Source organism: Propithecus coquereli, unplaced genomic scaffold (genome assembly GCF_000956105.1).
Source record: "Propithecus coquereli isolate 6110/MARCELLA unplaced genomic scaffold, Pcoq_1.0 Scaffold60, whole genome shotgun sequence".
In the NCBI taxonomy this organism is placed as follows: Eukaryota; Metazoa; Chordata; class Mammalia; order Primates; family Indriidae; genus Propithecus; species Propithecus coquereli.
In genome coordinates this window covers 4,097,508-4,111,765 of record NW_012151952.1, presented here as the reverse complement: position 1 = coordinate 4,111,765, position 14,258 = coordinate 4,097,508, and the positions used below count along the sequence as shown (strand labels likewise).

The following is a 14,258-nucleotide window of genomic DNA, read 5'->3' as shown; positions in this document are numbered from 1 at the left end:
GTGGTCAATTGTCTAAGGTCACACAGGTATGCAGTGCAGATGGGCGTCTGAGCACCTCAGAGCAACTGACAGGTGCGCTGGGAGGCACATAAATGAAAGAAGTGAACAGGCCCTGTCGGCCCACCCCGCCATTCCCAGGAGCGGGACCCACCTGCGCCGGCCTAGACTGGGCCCAGACGCCAGCTCATAGCGCTGTCTTGCCGTGGGGAGGTGGGAGGGGCTGGGAGAAGCCGCCCAGGCTCCGCCCACGTCCTGCCGCGACTGCCCATTCGCCGCCGACCAACGTGCGTCGGTGACGACACCGCGTTCGTGTTCCGGAAGTGCGTGCCGCGGCTGCGGCGGCGGCGGGGCCGGTAAGCGGATGCGCACCGCTTGGAGGGGGTCCGACCTTCCCCTCCCGCATGCGGGTCGATTGGCCCGCCGCCCACTGTGCTAGGGGAAGGCGGGAGCGGGATGCGGCCAGAGGCCTCCTTGGCATAGGGCAAAAGGGCTCCAAGGTGGAGGTCGTGTCCACCTTTTTTCTCGGCTGGCCGCGGCTTCCCCGCGCGCCTTCCTCGCGGCCGGCTCCCTGCGGGCCTTTCTCACTGAGCCTTTTTGCCAGCACCTGGTGTGGGGGCAGGGCGCGCCGTTTCAGTGCCAGGGTCCCCAGCGGGTTTTTCTCAGTGGCGGCGGAGGTGGAAGGAAACGGAGTCAACTCTGCTCCCCATGTGGCCTCGGTAAAGGGCACGCGCTCCCTGCGGGGAAGCGCCACTCCTCAGACTTGCTCTCCAAGGAATGGAGCGGTCCTTGTCTAGTAGTGCAGGCGTTGGGGTCACTGGAGAGCTCCTGCCCACTTTATGGGGAGAACCCCCGTGTGATGATGGAGAAAGGAAGGCAGGGTGTGCTGGGAATCAGGAGAAGGCACGATGGGAGGAAAAGAACGAGGAAATCGCAGGCAGCGAGGCTAAGTCTTGGGCAAATACATTTTACAATTCCTAGGAAATGTCCCTGAGTCGTAAATTTCGGGTGCCAGTGGGGAAGTAGGCTGATACCCACCTGTGGCCATGACGTGTTCTGGAGGAGCCAGGTCTTGCTGCAGGTCTTCGAGATAGAGTTTCTGGAACTCCGTACCCCTCAGGAGAATGTTATAACGGTAAAACGGGGGTATGTGAGTGTAGTAGTATGTGCTTCCAGAGTACAAAACCAGGTAGCTATAAGCATAGACTTAGTAACTGTCTCTTAAATTGTCACCTTTTCATCTGAACAAGAGATGAGCTTTTCTCAATTGATAAATAAAATTGTAATGTGTCCCTTTACTTTCCTTCACTTAAATTTCATTGGGGTGTGTGTGTATGTTTGCCTTGTAGATGCATGGTTGATGACTTTCTCTCCAGATGCTGAGGTACCTGTATCCTTGGCACAGGCCATTACTGAGCTTTAGTTGGAGTAGGCTGTGCCTTCTGAAGCAATATCTGTTTACGATGAAGTTGCATTCTCCAGAATTCCAGTCACTTTTCACAGAAGGATTGAAGAGTCTGACAGGTGAGAGATTAGGATGCCATTTCTTGATTTGGGAAGCCTGTGTAAATAGAGAATCACAGGGTTTACATTTTTTTTAGCCAACATTCAGGTATTTTTGATGTTGAGCTAATGAAAGAAAGGTTTACTTACAGGTAATCCAAAACTATAGCCAAGTCACTAGAAGAGGCAAGAAGTTGACTGCAACAAAAAGCGGCACTTTTCTGAATACTATGCCAAGAAGTAGTTTCCATACATTACAGGATTGGTCTTACTAACTTAATGAGTAGGTACATTTTCCCTTGTTATAGGGAGGAGGAAACAGATGCTTAGGAATATGAAGTGCTTTGCCTATGTTTCTGCCACAGATAACTAGAGAGCTAGGTGTTAGACCTCTGCAGTCTGATTTCAGAGCCCACCTGTAAACACTAAGCTCCATTTCCTGCCTAGGTATAAGTGTTTTCGGAGAGAACTGAAGGCAGCAGGAAATAGGAGTTACGTCCATTGTGCACATGCAAAACTTACCTGGAAGGAACACTGGAAATGGGTTTAGCTAAGTGCCTGACTACAGGAGCTGCTTCTTGCTGTTGCCACAGTTTTATCAGTATTGGTCCTAATGTCAGCTACTGATGTTGCTGAGGCAGCCACACAGCTGCATTTCAAAGCCTGTGGGTATTTTAATAGCACCTTCAGAAATATATTAGGCTATAGTATGTATGTAGAAATACGACCTAAACGGTGCTTTGCATCCCTGGCTGTCCATTAGATTCACCTGGGGGAGCTTTTAAAACATAGATGCTAGGATTCTGCCCCTAGCCTACTGAACTGAAATCTCCAGGAGGCATGAGCATCTATATATTTTTTTTTTATAAAAACTCCACAGATGAATTCTGATGTTCAGAAGGCAGAGGAATCGCTGTAAAGTTACTTTCCTTGTGTTAGCTTATTCATGAAGCTACTTTCCCGTTCTTGAAATTAGATGATGGCTTTTTAGGTGTAGGCCAGTGGTAAATATCCCAGAACGTGTTTGATTAGTTTAGGTTCTTCAGGTGGTCTTTGAAGTAGAGCGCTTAAATGCGAGTTTGTTTATGCTGATGCCTCACTGATTTTTAGCAGGACAGAGTGAAAAATACAGGTGCCCATATGTAATACAAACTTCTACAAACAACATTGAAGGTAAAAAGAAATGGGTAAAATTAATTTTAATAACTATTTTAGTACATTTTATTTAATGTATCTAAGATAATATAATTTCAGTATGAGACATGTAAATTACTGAGGCATATTCTTTTGTATCTTTGAAATCTAGCACGTTTAACACATACAGCACATCTCATTTCAGACTCGCCACATTTCTAGTGCTTAGTAACCACAACTGGCTAGTGACTACTGTTTGAACAAGGCAAATCTAGAAGCTCTAATTCTGGGTTGAATTTGAGCTTTGGTCTTTCTTTATATGCCCTTCCTAGCCCCTAGTCTTCCCATTCTCAATTGCAAGTGGCCTCTTGGAAGAACGATTAAGTAGCTCTCAGTGGCTTATTTGAGCTCATTCTGCATTTTTTTTTTTTTTTGGAAACAGGGTTCTGGATTTTTTTTTTAAGAGACAGGGTCTTGCTCTGTTGCCTAGGCCAGAGTACAGTGGTGTGATCATAGCTCATTGCAGCCTCTAATTCCTGGGCTCAAGCGATCCTCCTACCTCAGCCTCCTAAGTAGCTGGGTCTACAGGTACCCCACCGCACCTGGCTAATTGTAGTTTTTGTAAGGATGGGGTCAGGTTGTGTTGTTCAGGCTAGTCTTGAACTCCTGGCCTCAAGTGATCCTCTCTCCATGGCCTCCCAAAGTGCTGGAATTACTGGTAAGAGCCACCGTGCCTGGCCTAGATAATGATTACTGTAGTTTTTTGAAAATCTTTTAACAGTTGTGTTTAACTTTCTAAACCTGACTTTAAGAGCTGAATTTTCTCTACTCTGAGAAATGAAGCCCTAAGGAAATTAGGGTCTCAGTGGTATGGTAAGATAGAAGCAGTTGTTGCTTCTGGGTCCCTTCCTCGAAAGACTGGCACATGAGAGCATCGATATATCTAAAGTTGACTTTTTCTATGTTATGGTGGAAGTGGCAAGAACGGAATCTTTTAGTGCGTTGCTCAACAGTTTGAAAATCAAAGACTTGGGTGCCCTGGTAAAATTCTGTATAAAAACAAAACGCACAAAAACACAAAAAGCCTTTGTGATGGCTGCCGTATGGTGATACATACGGCAGTTTAGATCTTACCATACCAGTTCTCAAATCTTAATATCTGCTTTGCGATGTGTAGAATTAGTTTTAGTATGCAGGAATTTGGGAGGCTAGGAGAATGTATTACAGTCATATATAATATAGTTTTATAATTTATCAGGTTATTTCACATATTTTTGGTTTTGCTTCAGTACAACCATGTACTGCTAGTGGTATATAAGATTATTTCCCTGTTCCAGAGATGAGGTTGAAGTGCCGAATATAGGAAATTTTTGCCTGAGTTATGTGATTAGTGGACAAGCAAGGATTTCTTTAGTTAACTTGGTTGTGGCCCATAGTCACTGCTGGGTGACAGTGCTCAATGGTATTGTCAGGTTTTAGTCTGAAATGCTGGTTCTCATTCTTGGTGTGCTCATGGCTGAAGAATAACCACACACACCAAAGTAAGGCAAGCACAAAAATGAGGTTTATTGAGGAGAGAAAGATAGGATTATAGAACAAGAGTAAGATACAGGTTTACAGAGCATGATGCATATGCCACAGATAATGACCAGACCCATTGTCGCAGGAAAGGGAGAGCCAAGGGAAGGGCAGTGAGTTTGGCTATGGTCTGTGACTTGTTTTATAGTGCCCAGATTGGGACCGCATGGTGGCTTCAGACGTCACCATGGAACCACTTTCATTGGACAGTTGGGAGTTACATTACTACGCATGCGGGTTGTTCTAGGTCAATTTCCGGACTCTGTGGTACCTATGCTGCTTGGCCTATGGGTTAGAGAGTCCTCCACATTCTTTTGCAGCTGGTGCCCTAAGTTATGATTGGCCGATTCATAGGTTATTCCCTCCTCCCCCGGGTATGGCAGTTGCTCGGGAAGGATTAGGGTGGAACAGGACCAAGATGGGAGCCTGGGGCCCCACCCTTGTCCTACCCAGGTGGGCAGTTGCACCAAGGCAACAGCACCCACTTTCATCCCTAGGAGACCCGGAATCCCTTGCAATTTACCTAACAGTATGTGATGTCAGAAAGTCGTATTAACATTTGGGACAATAGGAACAACTGGTCACTCTTGAAGGTTGGAAGCTCTTAGAAGAGGTTGTCTGTTTTCCTGTAGTAATGATCTTCCCACCTGTACCTCTGGCTCACCTTCACCAGCCCCACCCCAACCTCCAGTCCTCAAACTTCAAAATTTTAAAGGGAATAAGCATGTGAAAATTTAATTGCAAATTAACATTAAAAAGGTAACAATTACAAAAGTTTTCTGACACATTAATGTGTGATCTTTTGGATTGCAAACAAGAATAATTAACAATGGCTTACTATCATGTGTGGCGGAGCAAATTAACATAGTTCTGGAATGATGAGATTCTGCATTTCTGAGTGTCAGGCTTAAATTTATAATGAAATTTAGCTGCATCAGTTGTTATTTTCACTGAATATGTATGTAATTTGTAAAGTCTTTTGGCATATTGAATGTATCCCTGTTTTTGTAAGATTGAAGGTATCAGTAACTGAGGAATAAAGGAGTCTTTAAGCTTTTGATAGTGCCTACTGTTTTAGGTCAATATAAATTCATGCCTTTTTTACAATTTTTATGACTCCTATTTCACACAGACATAAATGTCTTTATGTGCCTTTCTCAATTGTATTAAAATGTTATTTTAAAAATCCTGAATTGTGAGTTTTTTGGCAATGATTTAATAATAGGGCTAATCAAAATGGTGAATAAATTACTTTAAGTTCTGGATCTCTTTTTCTGTAATGCAATTAATTTATTGAGTGACTTCAAACTTAACAATTTTATTTAGTAAAGCTAGTATGAGAATCTTAAAACAGTGGTTATCTGTGTAAATTCAGCTTTGACCGTATTCATCCCATTATTTAAAGCAAGTTCAAAAGAACATAAAACTTGCCCTTTATTTGCTTTCCAAAACAATTTCTTAGATACTGTTTTAATTTGAAGGCAGAAAACTTAAAAAAAAAAATTCCCAGTAAAGCTATTCTTTTTTTTTCAATAGCTAAAATATCACAGTTCTGTTCCATTGTGAGCCCAAGTTGGTACAAAGATGAATAAGATAGGTTTTCTACCCTGAGAAGTGGGGAGACAAAGACATGATCGGTAATTTTAACGTAATTAGTATGTGTAAAGATATGCTACACCAGTAACTTAGAAGAAATTCACTTAACCTCACCTTCAGGAGAGGCCTCCTAAACTGAATCTCAGTGAATACGTGTGAGCTAGATCGGTATTTTTCCAACTGGTTAGTGACCATTAGTGGTCTATGTCAATTTAGTGGTCATGACCGGCATTTTTTAAAAGAGAGGAAGAGAGAATAGAATGTATGATATTAGATTGCATGGTGTGCAGTAAGGGGGTAAGTTTTATTTCATGAAACTTTTGTTTACCACATAGATACACAAACAGGTGTGGGTGACTGCTGTGTGAATGTCCTTCCTAGCGTGGGTTATGGCCCAAGAAGTTTGACAGACGAGTGAACTGGGCAGGTGTTTCAGTGAAGTGATTCACACAGGTGGAGTTACGGAGGGAAACTACAGGGAGAGTTTGGTGCGGGTGAAATGTGATGCAAAGTTTAGTGAGAGATGAGACAAATAGGTCATAGAAGCCTTTGTATATTGTGCTAAAGAATTTGGCTGTTGTGCTCTGAGTGGTTAGGGGCGCAGTTGCACAGCACGATTAACCTGGTGTTTTAGATCCCTGTCTGGATTGTGGAGGCTGGACTGATAGGAGGGTGGTGTGGCCACTGGCAGTGGGACTTGATTGGAAATGTGGCATTAAAGGAATATGCACACTTCCCATTGCAGAGGTCTTATGGAAGTGGTGTCCTTGTGGGAGAGCCAGCTTTTGGTTAAGGCAAGAAGGTGGAGGGAGGGAGCATTTATTATTTTTAAGCAAATCACTTCAGGGAGTCTGCAGTGGGGCTGGAAGGTTTGGGAACAATTAGTAGGAGAGGTGTGTGGGGAGGACAAAAACCAGAAGACATTGGGGTAGGGGTGGAGGGTTATGTTCTGAGATGTGGTCTGGATGCTGCAACTCCAGTGTATGTCGAGTTTAGCTGAATGTTCGTGTCACTGTCCTCCAGCCAAAGACCACTCTGGGACACACCAAGTTGGGCTGTTACTCCTGGCAGTGAGGGAGAGCGCTGACCATGGAGAACTTAGGTGCATCTCAGTAAGGATTTCTTATACTTGGGCTCTCTGGAGAGAGTTCAAGTCAGTGGGGCTTTGCAATGGATTAGATGCTCTCAGGAAGCAGAAGTAATGCTGTGATTGGGTATCTTAGTAATTCTTACCTAAAAGGGGAGAAAAGTGAGAGACTAAACCTGATTGGTAAGTAAGGAGCAGTCACCTATATTAACTATCATAGGGGGTGTCTCAGACAGTGTTTGTGTTTTGTCTGTGTTCAAATGATTACAGAGTTGGCTTGTTTTGTCTTCATCCATCGTGGTCACAGAATGGCCTTGTCTGGTATTCATGTTCTGTGAAATTATTTATGTTCCACAGGACACCAGGGCCTAGTTGTGAGTGGCAGGACAACTTGTAGCAGCACCAAGGCTTAGCTAGAATCAGACCAGTTCCTGGATGTCATTCTCACTAGGTTCCATGTGGTGTCCTTGGGTCATATGAGTGTAGTTGTGGTGGACTTTGTCTTACCCTGTACCCGTAGAGCAATCAGCTGTGTAGTTATAGTAGCTCCAGGGTTCGTATGGTTCTACCAAGAGCACAACTATGAGCTGGTTTTAAACACCATATGCAGATTATTTCTTGAAGGATTCTTTGCCATAACATTTATCATAAGTGATATGATAGGCTAATGTCCAATAGTTTCATACATGAACTTACTGCCTCAGCACCTATACACAAAGAGAAATACTTAGAAAACACTTTACCATTTCTAAAGTATGCACATAAATGGGGAAAAAGTAAGCGGAATTATTTGCTTTACTCATTGGTAATAATTCAAATTTATATTGATGACCTTGAGGCACTGTAGAATTCTGCAAGTTCCCTGCTTCCCACAGTTCTCACAGGCATGCTGCTGGAAGGAAGTCTTTTCATTTTTTGGGGGCTTGTTCTCATTTTTCATATGAAAAGCCTCAGTTAAGTGATCTCTCCTGTCCTATAGATGGAAGAGCCTTATGAATCACTTCTGTACTGCTTTAACACATTGAAATAAAAATCTTCTTTATTTCATCTCAGAATTGTTCGTCAAAGAGAACCATGAATTAAGAATAGCAGGAGGTGCAGTGAGGGATTTATTAAATGGAGTGAAGCCTCAGGATGTGGATTTTGCCACCACCGCTACCCCAGCTCAGATGAAGGAGATGTTTCAGTCAGCTGGGATTCGGATGATAAACAACAAAGGAGAAAAGCACGGAACGATTACTGCCAGGGTAAGTGAAAAGCTTACACTTCGTTAATTGCGTTGCCTTTTTTGTAACTTTTAAAAATTTAATAATTTTTTTCTAGTTTAAAAAAGTGAATAATAGCCCAGTAAAAATGCAAGTCTCCTCTAAACCCTCTTAAACCCTGCATCCTCCATTGTTGCAGCCACATTTAACCAATTCTTTGGATACTTGTTACCTTCCCATTTCTAAAAAAGATCTTTGTATGCTGCGGATTTTGTCTTTATTTCCCAGTTTTAAGATGTTAGCTATTGACTTCCTACCAGGGAAGATGATTTAGCTTTCATACAGTTTAGCTTCTCAACAACAACCACATATAATCCTCCTCCTACTATCTTCCTAGCATATTTATATCATAATTTTTGGTTAAATCAATATTCAGGGTTTTCATTTATGACTTTGTATTGTTTACAGCCAGATCGTGGAATATGCTATGATTGTATTTCTTCTGTTGCATGTTTTTTGTTTTTCCGGCAGTTAATAGCATTTTTCTTTTACGTAGCTTTGTGTGTACCACTAATTGTTTCCTGTACTCTGTGCCAGAGTTATAAAGTTCCTCTCAAAAGATTTAAACACATCAAGCTTCAGTTCTTTCTTTTTTATTGGAGACATCTTACCTGGTGCTGTCTTCCTACTCTAACATGGACTTTTAGGAATCTCCTTGGCCTCTTTTTGTTAGAACTCCTGTTTCTTAGGTCCCATATGGTGTTCTTTCTATGGCCTCATTTTAATACTTCAAAACCTAAGGAGGCCTTTTATGGCTGAAAATATTTTTATTTTACCTCCACACTGATTTGATAGTTTTGTTGGTTATGGGTTTCCAGGCAGGGAATGATTTTCACTCAAACTTAAAGGCTTTGTTTTCTAGCTTCCAGTACTGCCACCCAGAAGTCTGATCCCATTTAGATTTCTCCTTTGTTTGAAACCTGATGATTATTCTATCCTTTTGGAAGCCTTTCTGATCTTTTTATCTCTTTTATTTTTATTTTTTAAATTTCAAGATATTAAGGAGTTACAAATGTTTTTGTTATATGGATACCTTGTATAAGGCTGAAGGTCAGAGCTTCTAGTGTGCCTGTTGTCAGAATAGTGTTCGTTGTACCCGACAGGTAAGTTTTTATCCCTCACTCTCCCCCACCGATCTCCTCCTTTTTAGTTTCCAATGTCCTTTATCTCTTTGTGCCTGTGTGTTCCCATCTTTAGCTCCCACTTACTAGTGAGACCATGTGGTGTTTGTTTTTCCATTCCTGAGATACTTACTTAGGATAATGTTCTCTAGTTCCGTCCAAGTGCTGCAAGAGACATTATTTCATTCCTTTTTATGGCTCAGTAGTACTCTATGGTACATATATATACCACACTTTCTTGATCCACTCATGAACTGATGGGCACACAGGTCAATTCCACATCTTTGCAACTGTGAATTGTGCTGTGATAAACATTCAGGTACAGGTGTCTTTTTGACATAGTGACTTCTTTTCCTTTGGGTAGATACCCAGGAGTGGGATTGCTGGATCAAATGGTAGGTGTACTTTTAGTTCTCTGAGGAATCTCCATACTGTTTTCCGTAGAGGTTGTACCAGTTTACATTACCACCAACAGTGCATAAGCATTTCTTTTTTACCACATCGACACCAACATCTACTGTTTTTTTATTTTTTAATGATAAGAATTCTGATAGGGGTAAGGTGTATCTCATTGTGGTTTTAATTTGCATTTCTCTGATGATTAGTGATGATGAGCATTTTTTCATATGTTTGTTGGCCATTTGTCTATGTTCTTTTGAAAATACTCTGGTCATGGAGTCCACTTGCTCAAGGTTTCTTGGCCATGGCTCCGGGTCACAATTATTTTAAAAAATTAAAAAAAAGAAAATACTCTGGTCATGTTTTTTGCCACTTTTTAATGGGGTTATTTTTTTTTCTTGGTGATTTGAGTTCTTTATAGATTCTAGGTATTAGTCCATTGTTGGATGTATAGTTTGTGAATATTTTCTCCCATTGTGTAAGTTGTCTATTTGTTGATTATTTCCCTTGCTGTGCAGAAACTTTTTAATTTAATTAAGCCCCATTTATTTATTTTCGTTGTTGCTATATTTGTTAACTGGGGTCTTGGTTATAAATTCTATGCCTAGGCTAGTGTCTAGAAGAGTTTTTCCTGTGTTTTCTTCTATAATTTTTATGGTTTCAAGTCTTATATTTAATTGTTTATCCATCTTGAGTTCTGATCTTTTCATCTCTTAATTTTAAGATAATGTGCCTTGCTTTGGGTTTATTTTTATTTATTGTTCAGGGCACTTAGTGGGCCTTCTTGTTTTTCTTTTATAATTTCATCCCCTTTGTTAAATGTTTTCTTTGGAAACTCCTATTATTTGGTTGCTAGGCCCTGGGACTGATCTTCTAGTTTTATCTTTTGTTGTCTATTCTCAGGTCTTTTATTTTACTTTCCATGAGAATGCCTTAACTTCATTTTCTAACCTATTATATTTACAATTTTTGTGGTCTTTTACATTTTCAAGAAGTCAGTCTTAGTATATTTTTTTCGAAAGCTTCCTGTTCTTGTTTCAGATGCAGTATCTTCTTATTTCCCTTAGGATATCAATTGTAGTTATTCTGACAATGTTTGTTTCCTCTGAGCTTTTTCTGTCATATTGGCTTTCCTTAAATATGGCTATTCTTTGGTTCTCTCTGTATATTTGGGTGATGCTCTAAAGTGTTAGCAAAATGACTTGAGGGCTTTACTGTAATTTTTAGCAGGAAGTGTCAGCCAGTCTGGACTCCCAGTGTCTGTCTCAGTAGGAGATATCGTTAGGAGAAATCAGAGAGGATTCCCCCAGCGTTACGCAGGGAACAATCCTGGTGGTTAGCATTTTGGAACCAAGTAGGGAAAGGGATGGTGGTCATGTGGATTCTCAGTTAATCTTGTTTTCATTGTGATGCTTCATTCTGGATCATCTGTGCCTGGTGCACCAAGTTCTGATTACTTTTGGTTTAACCTTTCTAGACAGTTAATCCCTGGTTTTCTGCCTGGTTAAGAGAGGCATTCTGGGGGGAAAGGGGTTTAATTGTTTCTTATAATGATTTTCAAACAGTTTTCTTATTTCAAACCCTTTTCTTACCCTTTGCCTTCAGAGATACTTGTGTCTCAAAATGCCTGAGTTTTGGAATTCTGTAGTGAGAATATAGACATAGATACACTAGTATCTAGAGAACAATATGTATTAAATTGAGAGAAATCCTAGAACAGACTTCTAGTGCTCATTAGCGGCTTTGACTTCCTAAGGAAGAGATTCCAAACTCCTGCTTGGCATGTAAAACCCTTTGCTCTCTACCCCTAAATGCTAATATGCTATTTGTCAGGTACACTTTCTCTTTTACATATTTTCCTCTTTCTCCACGCTTTTGGTCATCTTTTTAAAATTTGAAATGTTCTCACTACATTTCCATGTACAGATCCCTATTTATTTTTCAAGGCTTAGCTCAGATGTCACTCTATCAGGAGACTACTCAACTTTCCCAGAGGGAGGTAATATCTCTTCCCAAAATATATGTAATACTTTATTTCTTTTCTTTTGGTGCTATTACTTGGATACGAACCAAGGTTGCTATGGACACTGTAACACTTTAACTTCATTGGTGATTACCAGTAAAGGAATTGAGGATCTACTAACTGACTTTTTGCTTTATCAATCCTTTGCTCAGTGGTATATATATATCCCATGAATTGATATTCAGCTCTTTGCAAACTGGAGCTGTTAAAAAATATTTCAGAGAATAGCCTGATCTGAAATTGTAGAATGAGAATACAGTTGTGAGGGTTCCTCCTTTCTACCTACCACATCACTTAGCAGAGTTGACATGTTTATTATGTCAGACTTGTTACTTTTTAATCATGATGGGTACTAAAAAAAAATGTCATTCTTTGCATCTATCTTTGAATATTGTGGGTGTCATTCTGTTTCAATGTTTATGTATACTAGTTGACTTTAAAAACACGTAACTAATTGTCAGGGCTTATAGCACTGTGCCTTAATGAAGACAAACTTATTATTTTCAATCTATCCAGTAACATTAAAAACTAATGTTTTTTTAAAAATCTATTGTAGCTTCATGAAGAAAATTTTGAAATTACGACACTACGGATTGATGTCCTCACTGATGGAAGACATGCTGAGGTAGAATTCACAACTGACTGGCAGAAAGATGCTGAACGCAGAGATCTCACTATAAATTCAATGTTTTTAGGTAACGTATGGAGACAAAATGACTAATTGTTTTAATTCAGTCTAGTCAGAATGCCTTCTTTTTAAGTGAAACCTGCATTCTGGAAATGTTTGCCAACTTGAGAAGTTACATTAGTTTCTTCTAAGAGACAGTGTGGCATATTGATTAAAAAGAATTGACTCTGGAGCCCAAATCCCTGGGTTCAAATTCTGACTCCATCACTCACTAGCCATAAAAGGAAGGTGTTAATATTAGCTTCTTTCGTAGGGCTGTCATGAGGATAAAGGGAGTTAATAATTGTAAATACTTAGAACAGTGCCTGACACATGTACACATTCAGTGTTAATTTCTTAAAGCTACATCTAAACAACATTAACATTTCAGGAAGAAAAATGTGCATTCACATATGCGTGCATGTTCATGCACTTACCACCCGCCCGCCCCGTATCATTCTTCTTCTGTGCTATCTTTCTTGCATCCATTTCCACTCTTTCTTCTGGTGCCCTGGCACACCCTGGTGAGTGACATAAGCGTCTTTTGTACTGGTGAGCCTACACACAACTTCAAATTCCTTTTTAGCACCGCATTTTAGGAATCATCAATAGTCAGAGCCGGCATGTCAGATGAAACTTGTCACTACATCATAACTTTTTCATTAATGAAAGTGATAGGAATCATATGAAGGTACATAAGAATTAGGTTACTGTTTTGGTACATTATTGATGCACCATATTTTGTACTTGTAATTTTAGATAAGCCCTTTATGTTTAAGACTGGATTAGAAAAGAGGTGACGAAGCATCCACTAGCCATAATCTATTAACAGTCTGTAGCAACAATAGTGGTGAAATGATCAAGTAATAGGATTTGCTTCGTGGGATGAGGAAGTTTGTGAGCCAAGGTGGGATCTCTTGCTGATTACATTAATGACAAACGCCACCTCTAGGGTACCTATTGGTTCTAGGTATATCATTGGGCACCTAGTATACTTGATCTCATTTAACTCTCAGAAAAACTTCATAAAGTAAGTAATTTGACAAATGAGGAAACTGAGACTCACAGATGCTAATCACTTAGTTGAAGTCACAGAGTGCCAAGATTTCAGCCTGTTTCCAAAGCCTAAGCAATTTATCACCATAGGGAGCCCAACTGGTCCATTTTTTTTCTCAATTATGTAGTCAATCTCCAGGTATTTATTTCTTCTTACATTATTAATACTTAGAGTCAACTGCTCCAACTAATGCAGTATATAGAGCCTGTCTAACTGGCTTCTAGTAAGCATACTTAAAGAGAGAAACTAATATTCTTTTTCAAGATAATTATTTTATAACGTAAAAGCTATTCTTACTGGTACTACTATTTTCTAACATTTGCTGAGCCCTTGCAATATGCCAGGCACTGTTCTAAGTACATTGCATAAATTTAAACTTCCTGACAACCCTAAGAAGCAGATACTGCTATTTAACCCATGGTAATTTGTCCAAAGTTGCACAGGTCATAAGTGTGGAATTAGAATTCCAACACAAGCAGTCTGGATCCAGAAGTCATGTTCTTAACCACTACATTATTCCCTGCAACTCAACTTTATTTTCATATTTTTATCCACTGTATTTTAAAAGAATGATATTCAGAGCAAAACAAAATACACACTGATATGGTGCCTATTAATCCTTGCCCAGTTTCTTGTCCGGGCTTTTTTCAACACTTACTGGATCAAGTATTCATAATTCTGACATTTATGCTTGGCTACTTTGCTTCCAAAAACCTTATTTTTGCTTCTGTCATATTCCTATAATTTTTTTCTCTCCAAATTTTGATCTTTCCATTAAGCTCTCCACAGAGAGTCAAGAGTTTATTCATTAGGCGAAATAATGTTAAGACC

At 40.2% G+C, this 14,258-nt stretch overlaps 1 protein-coding gene across 1 annotated transcript in view; it reads left to right on the top strand.

Annotated features, from left to right (window-relative positions):
• Positions 1 to 619: 619 nt before the first annotated feature.
• TRNT1 (tRNA nucleotidyl transferase, CCA-adding, 1) overlaps positions 620 to 14,258 on the top strand; it is a 19,185-nt gene continuing 5,546 nt past the window's right edge. The window contains exons 1-4 of the mRNA XM_012659252.1: positions 620 to 716; positions 1,347 to 1,521; positions 7,949 to 8,142; positions 12,260 to 12,398. Coding sequence (XP_012514706.1) covers positions 1,374 to 1,521; positions 7,949 to 8,142; positions 12,260 to 12,398 — 481 coding nt within the window. The 5' untranslated portion in view covers positions 620 to 716; positions 1,347 to 1,373. The remainder of the gene's footprint in view (positions 717 to 1,346; positions 1,522 to 7,948; positions 8,143 to 12,259; positions 12,399 to 14,258) is intronic.